Raw genomic sequence first — 18,139 nt, 5'->3', positions numbered from 1 at the left:
AACATACTGTACATACACAAAAACAAACAATCACACCTGGGATGCTTAATTGTCACGAAGGCACTATAGAAAAGATCTTCATCCAGTGTATACACTACAGTTGTTTTTGCTCTCTAAAAGTCTGGCTGGAATCAAGCCAAGCCCAGCCTCCAGTCATGAGATTAGAGTTGCAAGGAGCTTGAGTGTAGGAAAAACGTGTGATTCTGTTTTGACAAATCCAGTGGTTTCAACCCCATGTGGCCATTCCCAGAGTTGTTGACTCCATAATAACTGCTCCTCATGAAGCTACAAATGAAAACCTCCATCATGCCAAACAGGACCATGTCCCCTTCTCCTTTAACCTTTGCCAAGGCAACTTCCCTTCTCTGTAATATGGGAACAAATAAGCCAACCGGTGCCTTGGTCCGAAAGCTTCTGTTCACAGGGCACAATTGATTTCCATTTAAATGAAAAGGAGAAGCAGCGATTGTGCCGTCATACTCAGTATGAATGAAACATGGCCATCGTGGGTATTTTCCCAATCATCCCCCACACTTTATTTGATTCTCAAGATTTCTGCCCCCCTCCATCCCTCGCACACACCCAGCCTCTCTGTACCAGCGTATGAGGCATTAATCTAACTCTCCCCAGCCATCAGAGAGCTATTTACAATCTGTGAGGCTGTGGACGTTAAAGTGAAAGCCTCTCAAACGAAAAAGAGAAGGGGAAAAGAAAACATCATCATTCATGGCGGTCGATTAATTCGCTGCCTTGCAAGAGGGTGTTCAGACCGGCTTTTTCCACTTGTTTCTTTTTTACTGAGGCTGAGAAGAGGGGGAACAAGCTTTATCTTCCTACTGCATTGCCTCCTGTCACTCCTAATGGGCCACGAACAGGAGATGTCAGACAACTGAATAGGAGAATGAAGTGAGAACTGGGCTGGCTTAGCATGGATTAGTATGGTTTGTCTTATTCAAACAAGACCCATTCCACACAGGCAGGTCTGTTCAAAATGCACCAAATCAAACACAAATATAGTTTCACCAAATAGCTGGTGGAATAATTTCTTGTTTCAGGTGGTAGAAAATGGGGAGTTCTGGCTGTGCTAAATTATCCCTTTAAACAAAGAAGCTTTTCCACTTTAAGCCATATTCAATGGCTTTGATTTGGATTCCTCAAATAGAATCCAATTAGAAGGTTTGAACGTGTTCCAAATGTCCCAGGCTAAACTGTGCATATATGCAGAACAAATGTCTGGGACAGAGACAAAAGAACACAACAGCAATATTTAAAAAACAAACAAACAAACAAAAAAAAACCACACACACACATTACATTTTAATTGACAGGGAGTGGTGTAGGAGCGAGGAGCAGAGAACCGTACTGTGAGAAGCAGGCTGTTGTGCAAAGAAGTTTGCCCATCCTGAGTCAAAGAGTAGGATATGATAGAGCTCAGTGCATTGGTCAAATTATACTATCTCTTGCTGGTGTGCTGTGGCGGTTGGAGCTCTTCCAGGGACTAGACTGCCCCTTTCTGGCCCTGCTCTGTAGGCACAGAGTAGATCCTGGAGAGAGGGAGGACAGGCCACAGGAAGGAGAGAGGGAGAAATAAAGAAGAGAGACGGGGTGAAACAGAATTTATTTCATCTTTTAGATATTGAGGGTTTTTCCACAGTTTTGTTAGCAGGAAGACACAAGCAACATCCCTGTGTGTCAGAATTGAGGAAATGCATGTCTGCCTCGTGCTGCAGGCCTCTGACAGGTACACGGTGACTGCATCACCTCAAAACACAGCTCATCCCCAGGTGGGACTTATAAACCTGGCAAGGCACTGTTGATCCAACAAGCTAGGGGTTGCTGTGCGATTAAGCCTCTTTTCAGCAGAGCGATCAGTCAGCACCAAACACTGCCAGAGCTGACTGCAGCCCCGGGAGGCAGCCAGTAATCCTGCAGAGGAATTTAACCCTTACAGATTGACTTGGGTGTCTGCTCCACAATGCCGGATCTCCTGCCGCTCTGAGATCTCTGGAGACTAATCTGAACTCCGTAACCCCACTAACCCCTAACTGGCAGGTCACGTACTGTATTACTGCACCCCATAACAAAAGAAACTGATTACTCCGCAGAAAGCTGACCCACAGAGCTAACCATGGTTACACAAGCAAAAAGGGTGGGAGGGAGGCAGAGAGACGGACTCTCTGCTCAACTGGTTTAGGCTGTTCTGCTTTCTGATTGCTGTTGGCAGATTGTTGTCATGAAGCCAGGATGAGGTTTACTGCTTACAAGTTGGTTTATTCTTGAGCAGAGTTGTCTAGTCAGGCCTCAGTTCAAGGGGTAGACCTTGGGACAGGTTAGCTCTTGTCCCATTGGGTCATACAGGCCCGCAGGCAATCTCTCGAGGCTATTGTCTGATGACTGAGATGGAGAAGGTGATGGGTGGAGTGGGTGCACTGGTGGTGGTGGAGGGCCCCAGGCTGTGATGCTAATTGCTGTACAAGTCCAGACGGGCTCAGCTGGGTGGATGCTCACAGTTGAGTTTTGCCACATGACTGTGTTTTCTGGTTTTGAGGCTGACAAGTTGGGTGAAGTAGAGCAAATTGGCAAGGACTGTTACCCACCAGACTGGTTCTGTCACCTGCTGACTGACTTAGCGTAAAGTGGAGCATACATACAGTATCTCTGTAAGACACTGGTATGTGCAGACGCTACAGGAGGGAAGCACTTCAACTTCTGAGAGTGCTAGTGAAGTAAACAAAAAATGGGCAGTGTACCTAACAGCCGTGGGCGAACACTATGAACAAAACCATCTTAAAAAAAAATAAAAAAATAAAAAAAAACTTTTTGCAAACCAAAGACAAATACAAACTTAACTTTGAGAGTAGAAAAGTGCATAGAAATGTGACCTTACCCTTGCTGCCGGTTGTGCATGTGGCGTCTCACCAACACTACAGCTGCAAGAGAAAATGGAAAAGGTCACAGCTACACAAGAGAAGAGTTCATATTTGCTTAGGTATTAACAGAGCTTTACGGGGCACAGGTGAACTACAGCAATTCAGGTCAAGCACCACAGGGCTTAACAGCAGTGCGCTCATCAACTGTGGGAATATAACAAGCAGCATTTCACAGATAACTAAAAAGTGTGTCTCATCAAGACATTGAATACTTACCGACTATCGCTGCAACTGATAGAGCCACTACACTCACAGCTACGACGATGATGATTAGAGTGAACTGATCTAAAAGACAACATCAGTAATGTTAGATTAGCTTGACGTGGAAGAAATAAACAACAAAAGAAGCAAAAGAAATTATAGGATAATAGCTGCACATTATACTATGAATATTTGTACCATACAATATTACCTGGGAGACAAACCCTAAAAGAATCAGTTCAAAATGAAAACGGATTTATATCACCGATTATAGTTCAGATATATTCCAACCTGAGGTTTCTGCTACACCTGTAGTTTTGTCTACAATAGAGCCAGGATCACTTTCGACCAAGATGGATTTTTGGCCTGGAATCTCTGTAATAGGCAATGAGAGAAAGAGATAACACAAGCTATTATGATTTGTACATTAATAGTATGTGTACCTTTAGAAAATGCAACCAGTATAACCAAGGTTATGATCAAACTAAACAATGGTCTGCTGACTTCATGACAAACATTGACATTTCAAAACGGTGAGAGTTTGAACAGTAAAGTCATTCAATTCATCAGGTGATCATCTTAACTGTGTTGATTGGACCCATAAAGCAGATCGTTATTCATCAAGAGATGCTTTCAGGTAGTGCGGAGAATGAGGATCAGAAGGGTGTGTGTGTGTGTGTGTGCGTGTGTGTGTGTGTGTGTATGTGAGTGGAGGAGGACGGGGGTTCATCAGAGGAGGCCTGGGTCCTTGCTGGGAGGTTGCTGCTCCAAGAGCCGACTGGCTGCAGCCCTGTCCTAAACAGATCAGTAATTCTATCAAAGGTCCATCATAGAGAAGATGAGGAGTGACGGGGAGAGGTGCACAGAGAGAATGAGAATGCCAATGTTGATTAGCTGACTGGCAGGACGGCGGAGATGTCGACGTGTTCATTGGCCTCTCGGCAGAATCCACAGGACTCCTCCAGGGAGCTAATTGATTCCATTCTGGGTTTAATTATTGGGAGGAGGGAAAGGCAACAGGGGCCACAGCCCCTCACACGTCTCACTGGGCTAGAACACCCTATACACAATGCTGACTGACTGACAATAATTACAGAGGCCATAACCTCACATACTCTCCTCTGGACAACTGCCATTACAAGGTTTGTAAGAGTGGTGCAGAGGCAACTGGAAATCCCACTGCTTCCTCTCCACGCTAGGACATTTAGGTAATCCCATATAACTCACCAACTGACTTGAATAAATCCTCATCATCAAGACCTGTGGAACAAAGAGAAAAATGATGCATGTAAAGGCATGTACACAAATGTATGTACACATAAAAACTAGTGAAAACTAGCTTAGCGCTACTTAAAATGCTTGCCAGCTCTAAATAATAACAACAAATGCATGTGTTTTTCTATGACAGTCATGGATACAGAAAACACTTCTAATCTTTTAGCAACACTACTTACTGAGATGACAAAGGCTTTGGGGTAGAAAGCGGTTATAAGTCATTTGTTTACAGTCTTGGATAACACCATGGCTAGTGAGTAATGACATTTATAGGTTGGGCATAGAGAACAAGACTAGAGAGTCTAGACAAGACACACCATTGAATAAAGGGCTTCACAGATCAACGTGCCTCTGTTTTTCTTCATTTTACAGATAAAGATGCATGACATACCTTCAACAGCTGATCCTTCACTCTCCTCCGATGAAGCTGCATGAAGGTGGGGAGTAAGGAACATTAACTCACAATACAATTTCACAAAAGGTTATTCATTACATATCTGCTCCAGAGCACAGCCACTCTCAGAGGACCTCTAGACAGACTGTGCTGTATGATAGAAAGACTGTGTGAGCTACAGTCAGTTTAATGGTATACTTTCTCAATGTGTTTCTTTGTCACTAGGGGCATTTAGTGGAGTCTATCTATAGCAAACCCATGAATAATAGTTTCCCCAATAGCTTTTTGCCTACTTATAGAAACAGACAGTTAATGCCACTCATATTCAATATGTGTGTGGTGCTACTTATCTACAGGAATAACTCAAAATACCGTATGGGTTGGATTTTCCTATACAAGGAAATTACAGTAATGTGAATATCATTGCTCATTTCTTTACTATTTTTCTTGTATGTACTAACAAATTGTTTCCACCACAGTAGCACCTTCTGTCTTAGGTAGCTGTATGATTCAAAAGTGAGTGCATACATTTATCCTGTTGCACACAGTACAGGTACTGCACGTACGTAGGTGAGGAAAACATGCAGGCGTAGAGATGTGTTGAGCCTGATTAGATGTTCATCACCTGAAAGTTGCGTGGAGATGAGAACGTACCAGTAGCAGCTGGCAGCAGCAGACACAGGAACAGCAATCGCATCATCTTCAAATGCTGCAGGGGGAGAAGAAACTAAGTTAAAAATATCTGCTATTAATATTCAGCCATTGATGTGGGTGAAATCTTGGTGTTGTAGCTCATGTGAGATCCCGCTCAGCAACAGTCTCTATTATTGGGGCTTGTCTGGCTGGATATCCTTTCTAAAAAATACACTCCTGGCTTACAATTTCAGAATCACATACTGCTAGTCAGTGGAAAACTACAAATTCCAAGGCCCACCAGCTGCCAACCAGTCCATGCACTCTGTCAACTGGTATAAGGTCTGCGTGTAAATCTAGAATGTAATCTGAGGTGGGTGGAGGCAAGGGGGTCAGTGAATGAGAACCGCATTTCCCACAGTGCTCAGCAAAAACCTGTTCTCTGGGCAGTCCGTCACAGTCAGCTGGCAACAAGTGTCTATTCAACATTTTCCTCTCCCTGTGTACGCAAAGCCTGAGTACCGTGCCAGGTGCTGATTTACATAAGTAAAAAACAAAACAAAAAAAAAGGTAATTAATTAATTTAGTGTATCATGCTAAGTGATAATCCTGTTGTGATGCTTCTAGACAAAGAAAAAAAAAAAATGTATGAACTTTATGGTAACTTAAACAAATATCTCAGTGTTGACACTTGATGACCCTTTATCAGAGAGACCAAAAGTCACATTTGCTTTGGCTGTGGGTGATTGGTTTTCCTTGTTCTTCTTGAGAAATCTCACAACTTCCTCATGGCGCAGGGCCCAAAGCAGACCTGCCTCTGCTCCACATCACTACCACACAGATGTGAAACACAGATGTTCTTAGCGCACTAAACAAAGCCCCAGCAGCCAGCTGGGCGAGCACAACACAATCAGCGGTATTTTTAAACGTGGAAACTTGGGAATGACCTCTTCTCCAGTGGAGGTCCCGCCGGACGGATGAAGTCTCATTGGTCAAATTTAGCCAGTGAGGCTGGCACAGAACCAGAAAACAATACAGACCCATGGCACACTAGATAGACTAGGAGAATTCTCCTATTGACATGTGTGCCAAATGTTACAGGCGTCTTTTCATTGTTAGCCATGCCCATTGTGTCCTTATTTCCTCCATAGTTAATGACTATGTGGAAAGAACGGAGGTGACCTGCATTGTTAAGGGACAGACTATCGAGCACAGCAGCAAACCACTAAGTCACCCACCCCACACCACACTCATCGACTACTGCTCCATACTCATTACTGTAATCTACGGAAGCGGAGGTTCCATATTTGGTTAGTGGAAGTGAAAGAGAGGGAGGTAGGGGCACTGAGCTGGAGAATCAGTTCATTCGTTCAGTAAGGGATTTGATGCCCGAGAAAGGCCTGACATGGGGAATCTGGGCATATAATCTCATTTGTAAATGCCGCCTTGGTAGCTAATGTCTACAAACTTGCATGGTACACAAATGTCCATGCTGCAGGGCTGCAGAGGGAGTGAGTCTGGCCCAGTCCACAACAAGACTGTCCGCCTGCTAAATCAGCAGAAGAGCGTGCCATGGAAGGAGAAATATGTTGGTTAAAGATGTTAATCAGACGACTGAGGACTGATTTGAGAGGGAGCGTAGTGTGGGCTGTTCTGGCCTCACGAATAGCTGCAGTAAATCTCCAAACCCAAACAACCTAAGAAGCCGCAAATAAAATCCCCTTCTGTATCCAATTTGCTTTTCAGAGTCGCTTTGGGTGAAATAATAAGCTGATCCAATTTGGAAATATTTATCAACACAGTCCACCGCCTCTGTATCAAAATGGCTCCTGAAGCTTGTATTATTTTTCAAATTGGGTAATATATTCTTGTACATTTGAATGCCGATTGAATTTGCTCTTTAATACCAGACCCAATTTGCAACTTATGATAACCAGTGGCTTGCTTATAAAGGAGACATGCCAGCTATCCTCAGGCCAGAGATTCAAACATCATAGATCATGAATCTAAAACCCTACAAATCATAAATAAGGAGTGCAGCACTGCAAGAAAGACAGAAAGTGTACTGCTAGTGCAAGGTGAACCGCTCCTGTTTTTGTTCCTTTTGTTTCCCAAATGTAGTTTCTCTCTGATAGGATTAACCCTGAGCAGCATACCTGTCTGGCCAGGCCAGGCCCACAGAACACCTAAATCTTGTTTACCAGGCTTAATTTTGAATGATGAGCACTATCCACTCCTCCCACCCCACCCAGTAGAACCTATAAACAAAACACACACACACACACATAAACAGTACTGTACACAGCAACATAGACTATCTCTTTCTTATCTGCTCACACAGATAACAACCTCTCTCCTCCACTGCACACTGCTGACATGACTTTGACATGAGTGATAACAATCACCAATGTGAATAGATATTAGAATTACTGTAGACTGGGAAGTACACAGGAGAAGACAAGTAGAGGGGAGGGGGACTGGAAGAGAGAAAGAGGGGGAGAGAGAGACAGAGAGAGAGAGAGAGAGAATGGGGGGTAGATCAGAAGACAGACAGTAGCAAAGAAAATTTTTATGATTATCATGAAGATGTGTGGCAAAGCTGAGACAAACAGGCTCTAAGAAAGATTGAGAACAGCAGACAAAAGACTGAGTGAGAGTGAGTGAGGGAGACGGAGACTGAAGGAGAGCGGGAGAAAAGCTCCCAGATCATTTGTTATTCATTGCCATTCAATTTCAAAATGTGGTAGCTTTCTATGGTTCAGTGAAGAGAGAAAATATTCTTATTGAAATGTTTACTCAACTCTGTCATCTCTACAGGGGCTGTTTATCTAGGTGAGGTTGATGTAAATGTTTTTTGTTTTTTTTCCCCGCTATATCTCTAAAGTAACGTATTCCACCGTGCCACTGGGCCACAAACAACAAGGAAACTCATAAAGAAAAATATAACAAAACTCACAATACCTCTATCGGTGCCAAGCATATCAGTGAGCAATCCACCATCAAAAAACAATGAGGATGACATCTGAGTTGTTATTCTCAACTCAAATATAGTTTAAGAATGACACATTTAGCATTAGGACAATAAGACCATCAGTAGAACATAGTTCAGAGGATATGAGGCCGTTTCTGAGAATATCTTGGAGACAGATATCCTGTCTGTCTCCTCCTCTCTGTCTCTCTTCTTTGCTACTTTCTCTCTTTCTCTTCTTTGCTTCTCTCTCTGTGTCTCTCTGTCTCTCTCGCTCTCTCTTTGTGGTTGTGTGTGTGTGTGTATGTGTGTGAAACCACAGAATAAACGAGAATTAACACAGAATTGGTTCTACAGGGGGCACTAATGTGTTGGAATTACACACTGGGTAAACTTTTTATCAGATGCAGACTATGCTGATGTTCTTTGTTTTGTTAACACCACTATCACAAGAGCCACGCTACCTACCACAGTCACACACTGAGGGCTTTCTTGCTGCCGTCTTTCATCCTTACTCCAAGAAATAAGCAACACAAAGGGTTCAAAAAGCTCTGCATTGACTAGATGCAAAAGGTTCCACAGAATTATAGAAATTTGGTGTCACTGCTTCTCATGTTAAACTCTTTTTGGGAAGCAGCTTGAGTGACAACAGCAGAACCAAAAAGGTCCGACAACACTGACATTCCAGAGAGACATCACACACACACACACACACACACACACACACACACACACACACACAAAAGAACAAAGGAAGTGAGATGACAGTTCTTGCCTCTGCCAAGTCAGACAACTTGAGTTTCAAATTTACAGCAGCGTCACCTAACAGATTACCATAAACCTGCTTCCTTATGGAGCAAGTCTGAACATTTGAATGGCAAATTCAAGTTACTGTCACGTTGACTCGCTCTTTTGTATAACAGTCAGATCTGCATTGTTTCAGATATCCCTCTCCATGAGTTACAGTCGCTGAATGAAACAGATGACGGTGATCAAGGAGTTTCCTGAATTTGGGTGAAATTGTTGATAAGAAAGCAAAGGAAAGCTAAGAAAACTATAACCATGATAGCATATGAGGAAACAGCATCAAAGAGTGCAGCTGTAGCTACATAGTGATGCTAATTTTAAAAAGTCTCGATTACCATTCCTCGTTTGTTTATTGATTATTTCCATACTGGCAACATGCTAGGTTATAGATAAATAGATTAGGCTATACATAACCTACCAATACAGAAGAGAAACACAAGTCTACAGTAAAAAGATCCGCACTCAGTTAGTGGAAGTCAAGAGATTCTGGATTAACATATCCCCCAATTAATGAGTGTCTCTTTCTCCCCTTCTGTCCTTAAACTCAAGGCACTCACCACAAGTGTGCAGCCCCACAAGACCAAGTGAACCACAGCGGTGAACTCTCCGTTGACAGGAAGCTCTCTGCTCTGAGGGCCAGGCTGAGGAGAACTTATTCTCACCGAGTAGGGGATTCACAGCCAACTCATTACCAAATAAAAAAAAATTAACAATACGTCGTTGCCACATTTTTTCAGTCAAACTTTGCCGCAGCGGAAAATACCTCTCTATGTCGACTCTGCTGTTTTTTTTTATATAACTGCTACAGTTTCCTATAAATATGTGAAAGTTTTTAAAAAATAACAAAAATGGCAAAGTCTCTCCATGTAATATTATTTGCCACAAGTTCTGGGGATAAGTGGCGCAATATATGACTGACAATTTATTATCAGCCTATTTCATCTATTTGATAAGTTATCGGAGGTGGGTTTCCTGTCTCTCTTAGACGTGGCTTCCAAATAGATTTCTGGTGGTTTTTCGCTTAAATATAATGCTAAAAGTTACAAGATCAAATTTGGACCCCCTAAAGTATGGCAAGTAATATCTTAATGATGGAAATGAAAAAGGCATCTGCTCCAACCTTTTTCAATGGAACTGTGATGGATTGTAGGCGCATATGTGACTTGATGCAGTTACTGATGGGTTTAATTTGAAAATTTTTGCATATATTTGACTGTATGGTAGTTTTATATCATAGGCTAGTCTAATGCAGATCACCTGGCAGCTGCAGCCTACTAATTAGTCGACAGATGATGACGTCCAAGTGGACTGATGAAAGGTTATAATTGGCTTGAGAACCGCGTGTTTCGGCGTGCTGCTATCTGTTTCTTTATTTCTTGTCCCTGGCGTTGCTCTATTATCACAGCAATAGGTTTCGGTGTTTGGCGTTTCCCTAGGCGTGCAAATAGCCTTTAAAATATCAAGTTAGGGTTAGACGGAAACGAAGCAATCGTTGTGCACATGTAATCAGTAATCAGTAATCAGTAATCATGTTTCCAGTAATGCAGTTTGTGCTGCTGCTCCAGGTGTGCCTCTTAGGATTTGGTAAGTGGCATAACAGAATAGGCTGTTCCAATTCGTGTTTGACTGGAATGTGATAGGCTACAAAGATTTTTTCCACAAACTGCAATATAACTAGGATACAGTCAAAATCTTCTTCACTCAGGCCATGTCCAATTTTGACTTAATAGTGAATGATTAGCAACAAACTTGCATCATCGTTTGGTTATTCCTCCCTCACCCTGAAGCCTCTCAAGTCTCAACAGTTCTGCTGTCTACCTTTAAGAAGCTTTATTTGTCTAGTTTTGAGTTATGGCTGGGGTGTGGCTATGTCTCAGCCCTTGAAACAACAATGACACTCATCTGGATAATGTTAAAATGAATTATTGTCAGGGATAGGTGTCTTGAAAAAGCTTTACCCTCGTGTTTTCTCTTCATTGGGATGTGATTAGGAGGCATTAGTGTTTGTAAAAATAAAACAAAACACACCACAGCAACACCCACTTTATCTTATCTGTCAGTGCTATCACTATAACTTACAGTGAATTGTAGATAGGAAAATAATGCAAGTTATGTGTCAAGAGATTCCTAAGATATTATTTACATAAAAATGTATCTCTTCAATCAGTGGCATACTGACTTCTGAGCAGTATAACAGCATTTGTCTTTGGAATCCTGCTTCTTCCTTTTGCTTTTGTTTCATTACCACACATGTATTGATATCCTTAGCTATTAGTTGCTATGGCAATCCATGCAGCTTATGCTTGTGCTAATAGACAATTGAACAGTAGGAGATAACATGATAGTCTTATGCAAGTCACCCTCATACACATTTACAATATTGTATTGGTTGAAAGGTAGACTTACATTTAGATGTTGAGCTGTTGTGCAGAGTTGATTCTATACACTACTGGTATGTCGTTGCTCCCACGCCAGGATCCTTGTTATCATGGAAACTTCCTGAGAGTGAGTGTGCACGTTAATACAGAGGTACTCCAGTCAGGAACTAGGAGCCGTGTTCTTCATTGGCTGCTGAGCTTGTTGAAATCTGACACCACCACTCTTATCTGTTACACAGCTAGACTTACTCACTGCACATGGTGGGAAACATAACTCTGCTCACAATGGATCGATGTAATCACTTAACTGCAAGTGTATTATTTCCTGTCATAAAATTGTCATCTGTTGTCAGAGTAGTTTATCTTTAGCCTAATCATATGTTATGGTTCAGACTTTCTTGCGAGTACATGCATATCTCCTGCAGTTGTGATGTGGGAACATCCTAAACATTTGTTTTATTTTGGTTTTATTTTCATTCAACATTCCATAAACAATGTCACTCAATTTTATATTGTTCTTCTGTAGGCTTGTCCTGGGCCAGTCCTGGTTGGAAGTTTCTCATGATGTTTCCCCCACATAATGACCAAACACCAAATGTCAGCCATCAGATCACTATCACAGCCACAGGTGTTTGGAGCTCAGTCACTGTGAAGGTTCTGGAAAGCAGCTTCATACAACACATCTTCCTCTCTGCTGGCCAGTCTAAGACCATCCCCTTGCCGTTGTCTGTGGGAATGACCAGTGCTCGCTCCTCCTCTCTCCTCAGTGTTAAGTCAACACGGCCTGTTTCAGTTCTGGCCTCATTCTGTACCCAGAACGGTTGTGATCATAGCCTCCTTCATGATGTGTCCTCCTGGGGGACCCACTACTATCCCATCACCCCGAAGTTCCCTGACCAGACTGCTGTCAGCCAGATGGTGATCACCAACTCGGACCACAAGACATCTGTGGATGTGGCCCTCTCAGGGGAAGTGGTCTTCGAGGGCAATTTGTACCCCAGGGGTAGTATCCTTAATTTAAGTATAGGGGCGCTGGAGAGTGTTCATCTCCAGAGCAACACCACCCTCTCTGGCTCAGAGATACACTCCAAAGAGGCTGTATGTGTTGTGGTGGGTTTTACCTGCTACAAACCAACCACTGGAAATTGCTCTTATGGATTTGCTGATTTGGAACCAGTCTCTCACTGGGGTTTTGATTACATTATCCCTCCCTTGGTAAACACTGGCATGAGCTCCAATTTCTTGTTGGCAATGGCTACTATCAACTCTGAGCTGGATATCACTGTCGGCATTGGGCGAAAGAAGGTGTCTGTTGTTAGTGGTGTCATGGACGTCATCCCACTGACGAGCTCGGATGAGATCCACATTACTAGCAACAATCCTTTTCAACTTGTTTATTTCACACATGGCAATGGACAGCGTTACTCATCTCTAATAGTGCTGCATTCAGTAGATGATATCTGCCAGACTCTGCCCTTGTTCGATTCAGTTGATATGAGTGAACAGCTTGATGACAATACCCATAGCAGAGAGAACTTCTTGTCTTCTGCTAAATTATCCTGGGGGCCAAACTTTGCTCAGCCACTTGATAATACAAAGTCCAGCTCTCTTCACACAGATACAGATGTGGGACTCTACCTGAGTACTATGACCAGAGAATTGCATCCGGCAATATGTGAGAAAAGTATGTATTAAGAAATATTTTTGAGCATTTTCTGACTGCCTTTTCCTGCAAAGTAAAACATTTAATTGTTCTATGTTTTTATGTTTTAATTACCTGCTCTGTGCTTACTCTGAAGCTGCAACATCTTGTGAAGAATTGCACTGTGGTCACAAAAGGAAGTGCATTATGAAAGATGGAAAGCCACTCTGCTCTTTGGAAACTAAAGTATGCTCTGCATGGGGAGACTCTTACTACCGCACCTTTGATGGAAGAGATTTTGTCCTTCAGGGGAACTGTAACTACACCCTAGTACAGACCACCTGTCCAGGCTTAAATGCTTCTGTTCCAGTACAGATCAATATAGCCAGAGCGCACTTGAGCAGTGTTACCATCTCTGCCATCTACACAGTGCAGGTCTACATTCAAGGGTTTAATATCTCCATGGTTAAAGAAGACAAACATCAAGTCAGGGTAAGTGTACTGTACTTATTCAAATAAAACATGCCGTTCTTTGTTGCTCTCCATGTTATCAGGGGGGCCATTCACATACAATGTGTTAACCATTTTTGCTTTTACAATCACAGATTGATGGACAGAAGAGAAACCTACCTCTTGCCTTAGGAAATGGGTCTCTGAACTTATATCCAAGTGGCTCCAGCATTGTCTTAGATACTACTTTTGGCCTGGTTCTGCAGTATGACTGGGACCACCACCTCCAGGTTGAAGTTAGCCCAGAGCTATATGGACTCCTGTGTGGTCTGTGTGGAAACGCCAGTCACAACTCCACGGGTGACTTCATTGGCCCTGATGGGACACACAAGACCCAGGCTTTGGACTTTATCCTCCCTTGGAGAGTGGACAGTGATACAGGCTTCTGTACTGAGGATTGCGGAGGTGGTGCCTCATGTCCAATATGTACTACAAGCCAAACCAAATCATTTCCTGGTGACATTAAACATGGCTCTGTGGGGGCTGGTTGCACTCTCCTGCAGAGCAGTGATGGACCTTTTGCTGAGTGCCACTCCTATGTTGATCCTGAGCCATATGTTCGTAGCTGTATGACCAATCTGTGTGTTGCCAATGGAGCTGCCTCTGCTATGTGTAGGGTCATGACAGCCTATGCCAACATCTGCCAGAGGCTCGGGGCCAGAGTTGCATACTGGAGAAGCATAGCCAAGTGCCGTGAGTCTTAAAATTGTTTACCATGGAGTGATAAACAACATTGTCCATAAAGAAGGCTAAGAGCATGTTCTTTCTTTCACAGCCATGATATGTCCTATGAACAGCCACTATGAGACCTGTGCCTCTGCCTGCCCTGCTACCTGTGGTAACCCAGATGCCCAGCTTGATTGCTCCTTGCCCTGTGTGGAATCATGCCAGTGCAACAAGGGATATCTGCTCAGTGGCGGCAAGTGTGTACCATATAACAAGTGTGGTTGCATCCACCAAGGTTCCTACTATCACCCCAAGGAGAACTTCTGGATTGACCAGCAGTGTCAGAGGCAGTGTGTTTGCCAGCCTACCTCCAGGAAGGTGATGTGTGCCCAGTCCCGTTGCCAGGTTGGGGAAGTGTGCAAGGTTCAAAATGGAGTCCTGGGCTGTCACACAGATGGGTCAGGGGTGTGCATAGCCAAAGGAGATCCTCATTATACCACCTTTGATGGGCGTGACTTTGACTTCCACGGTAACTGTACTTACCTACTCGCTGCTCATTGTCCTAGCTGGGGGGACCTGGAGGACTTTAGTGTGGAGGTGCAGAACCAGATGAAGGGCCCTACCAACCTTTCCTTCTCTCGGCTTGTTAAAATGTTGGTCTCTGGTTATTCCATTGAGATGTCGTATGACTGGAGTAACATGGTTAAGGTGAGTTCACTCATTTAACGAGAAAACAAAAAATGCACACCAATGAGGGAGGTGCTGGCTATAAGAATATGCTGAAGCCAAAGAAGGAAGATAACCGCACACTCAAGGCGATGCCATCAAATGTTTTAATCGACGTGAAACCCTAAAGGGTCTTTTTGAAAAAGACCTTTTAGGGTCGAAACGTTGATTAAAACATTTGATGGCATCGCCTTGAGTGTGCGGTTATCTTCCTCCTTTGAGTTCACTCATTTGCCACAATACATCCCACCAAGCTAATGTTATTTCCACATGTAAACATTCTTCCAATTGTTTCAGGTAAATGGTCTACTCCTGAGTCTTCCCTCTGTGTTAAGCCAAGGCAAAGTAAAGATCTACATGATTGGGCTCTCAATGCTTATAGAGACTGACTTTGGCATTGTTGTGACATATAACTCAGACCTCCTGACTGTCCACGTGCCAAGGGTCTTCTCTGGTGGTCTCTGTGGCCTATGTGGGAATTTCAACGGTGATCCGGAAGACGACCTGATGGCAGAGGGGGAATCTGACATGTCTGTGGCTGTCACACGCTGGCGAACCAACAGCGGACATGGCTGTGTGGATGTGCCTATGAACACCTCCCAATGCCATCCACAAGAGAATGATGTTTATCGAGGAAAAGACTTCTGTGGAAGGTTACTGGATACAGAGGGAGCATTCCAGAGCTGTCACAAAGCTGTTGATCCACGTGGCTTCTTTGACAACTGTGTTTATGACCTCTGCTCTGGCAATGGTAACCAGACCACCCTGTGTCAGATTCTGTCCAATTATGTTGCTATATGCCAAGAAAATGGAGCTATAGTGGATGAATGGAGGGCTTCTGATTTCTGTAGTGAGTAATTTTGGTGAAAAGAAGTTTCATTGCTTTTTACATGTCTAATGTGTATAGGGATACAAACATTTAGAATTGAATTGCTTAAATGGTGTTTAACTAACATACCTCCCTCTGCTTCTGTAGGTCTCTTCTGCCCATCTAACAGTGAATACCGCGTATGCTCCAATCCTGTGTCTGTCTGCGTAGAACTCCCCAGTCCTTTAGCAATGACCTGCAAGGAGGGCTGTTTCTGCAAACCTGGTTTCTTCCACAGTGGTGGGAAATGTGTACAAATCTCTGAGTGTGGCTGCATTTACAATGGAGTTTACCATGAAATCTATGATAACTTTTACCCTGATGAGCACTGCCGGGTGCACTGCGCCTGTGTTGGCCATGGTCAAGTGCAATGTACCAACCACACATGTCCAAATGGAACAAAATGTGCGATCCAAGATGGCCACCGGGCATGCCATGCTTCACAACCTGTCAAGTGCACACTCATGAGTGGCAGGCACTTCAGGAGCTATGATGGACATAGCTTTGACTTTCATATGGGAAGCTGCCGTTATGTTCTATCCCAGTTTTGTGACAAGGAGCAGTCTGACCCCATCATTCATATCCAGCAAGGCCGGCTGTACCTAAGGGTCTATGGAGTGAACATGACTTTGGAGATGGAGCACTGGGGCAAAGTAAAGGTAAACAATAGCACATTTACCAATATGAGCTTTTCAGTATGCCTTGATTGTGTTTAATTGTCCTTTGTTAATTCTTATTTTCCAGGTTGAAGATGTTTTATGGGGTCTTCCTGCTCAGCTTGAACACATGGCAATTGTGCAGTCTGGTTTACTGATTCATGTGGTGGTGGACACTGGGGTCACTGTCACTTATGGTGGACCTAACCTAATACAAATAGTAATTCCTGCCTCTCATGGAAAAATGTGTGGGTTGTGTGCAAACTTCAATGGCAACGCTACAGATGACACACAGAACCCCAATGGCAACCTTACGAGTGATGATTCCATCTTTGCCTCCTCCTGGGCACTTTCACCATCTGGAACCAATTGCTCTGAAGGATGTGGGGATTTCTGTTCAGTGTGCAACTCTACCATGGCAGCTGAATTTGCATCTGATAACCTCTGTGGCATCCTGTCAGCTCCTACTGGATCGTTTAGTGGTTGCCACTCCACTGTGGATCCACAGCCTTTCTTTCAGAATTGTGTGAATGACTTATGTATGTCTAATGGGGATGTAGCACTGTATTGCAGTAGTTTGAGAGACTACTCATTTGCATGCCAAGAGGCAGGAGCTGAGGTCCAACCATGGAGGGGCGTAAAGTGTTGTAAGTATTACTGCTCTTGACTGTCTTAATTTCATCTATTAATCTGTCATGATGTGCCAGTACATGTAAATCATACTGAATGCACATGCAGCTTGTTAGAAATTTAACAAGCTGTAACAATGATGTTGCCAAATTCATGAAAGGGTGTCTGGTGTGTTTGCTTATTTTTCCCCCAGCACTCTCATGCCCTAAAAACTCCCACTACAATATATGTGTCAGTGCATGTCCTGAGTCCTGTGCTATTTTATCTGATATCCCCTGCCCATGGCCCTGTGTTGAGGGATGCCAGTGTGACTCTGGCTATGTGCAAAATGGGAATGGCTGTATCAAAGCTGAGGAATGTGGTTGCTTCTACCATGGGCACTACTATGAGGTGCGTGACCGCAAATTATTTGGTTTATATCAACTAGCAGTTATAAATTTTGCCTTCATCAGTGCAGTTCATGTGTGGTTTTACAGCCAGAAACTAAATTGCTAACATGCGGTCTGGCCACACGATTGCAGCTTTCCTTCACTTCTGAGAAACCCATTTGATTGCTGAGGGTGTATTCTGTTATGACACATTGGCACATTTACATCTGACTCCACTGCAGGTGCAGTCATGAACATGTTGCCACAGTCAAGCTAAACAAGTGTATCGTGCCTCAGTTGGCCCATGCACTGTTAGTAACATGACTCATTAATGGCTTGGCTGAAAGTGCACGTCTCTCACCTGTACATGGTGCATGACTAATCCCAAAATCCTAGGCCTTTGTGTTATCCTGGGTTGTCAGTTGGATGTTTGGTGTTTAGAAAACAGTTGAGTAACACACACTAACAGTGACTCATTGTTCTCTGT

General features: G+C 43.4%; 2 protein-coding genes across 2 annotated transcripts; one reads left to right on the top strand and one right to left on the bottom strand.

The window, feature by feature from the left end:
* Nucleotides 1-1,404: 1,404 nt before the first annotated feature.
* LOC139641600 (uncharacterized) lies at nt 1,405-11,735 on the bottom strand. Its single transcript, XM_071516078.1, has 8 exons — nt 11,615-11,735; nt 5,455-5,509; nt 4,798-4,833; nt 4,359-4,391; nt 3,423-3,506; nt 3,147-3,215; nt 2,888-2,930; nt 1,405-1,544 (listed from the first exon to the last, which is right to left on the bottom strand). Exons 2-8 carry the CDS (start codon nt 5,498-5,500, stop codon nt 1,499-1,501), a joined length of 357 nt encoding a protein of 118 aa, XP_071372179.1. The 5' UTR covers nt 5,501-5,509; nt 11,615-11,735; the 3' UTR covers nt 1,405-1,498.
* LOC139641580 (IgGFc-binding protein-like) lies at nt 11,663-16,747 on the top strand. Its single transcript, XM_071516052.1, has 7 exons — nt 11,663-11,713; nt 12,403-12,684; nt 13,834-14,431; nt 14,514-15,112; nt 15,428-15,899; nt 16,107-16,238; nt 16,743-16,747. Exons 1-7 carry the CDS (start codon nt 11,663-11,665, stop codon nt 16,745-16,747), a joined length of 2,139 nt encoding a protein of 712 aa, XP_071372153.1.
* Nucleotides 16,748-18,139: the final 1,392 nt, after the last annotated feature.

This window comes from Centroberyx affinis, unplaced genomic scaffold (assembly GCF_046629955.1).
Source record: "Centroberyx affinis isolate AG114_WGS23_722 - 3 ecotype Tasmania unplaced genomic scaffold, CSIRO-AGI_Caff_v1 ptg000392l_1, whole genome shotgun sequence".
NCBI classification, from domain to species: domain Eukaryota; kingdom Metazoa; phylum Chordata; class Actinopteri; order Beryciformes; family Berycidae; genus Centroberyx; species Centroberyx affinis.
This window is presented reverse-complemented; position numbering and strand designations above follow the sequence as displayed.

Excerpts from the sequence above, each read along its gene's own strand:
- LOC139641600 (XM_071516078.1), bottom strand. The coding sequence starts at position 5,500 with ATGATGCGATTGCTGTTCCTGTGTCTGCTGCTGCCAGCTGCTACTG. Across the intron at positions 3,216-3,422 it reads AGGTGTAGCAGAAACCTCAG|ATCAGTTCACTCTAATCATC; the intron begins GTTGGAATATAT and ends GTTGTCTTTTAG. Across the intron at positions 1,545-2,887 it reads ATGCACAACCGGCAGCAAGG|GATCTACTCTGTGCCTACAG; the intron begins GTAAGGTCACAT and ends CCCTCTCTCCAG.
- LOC139641580 (XM_071516052.1), top strand. The coding sequence starts at position 11,663 with ATGTCGTTGCTCCCACGCCAGGATCCTTGTTATCATGGAAACTTCCTG. Across the intron at positions 12,685-13,833 it reads AGATACACTCCAAAGAGGCT|ATTGATGGACAGAAGAGAAA; the intron begins GTATGTGTTGTG and ends TTACAATCACAG. Across the intron at positions 15,900-16,106 it reads TGGTAACCAGACCACCCTGT|GTCTCTTCTGCCCATCTAAC; the intron begins GTCAGATTCTGT and ends CTGCTTCTGTAG.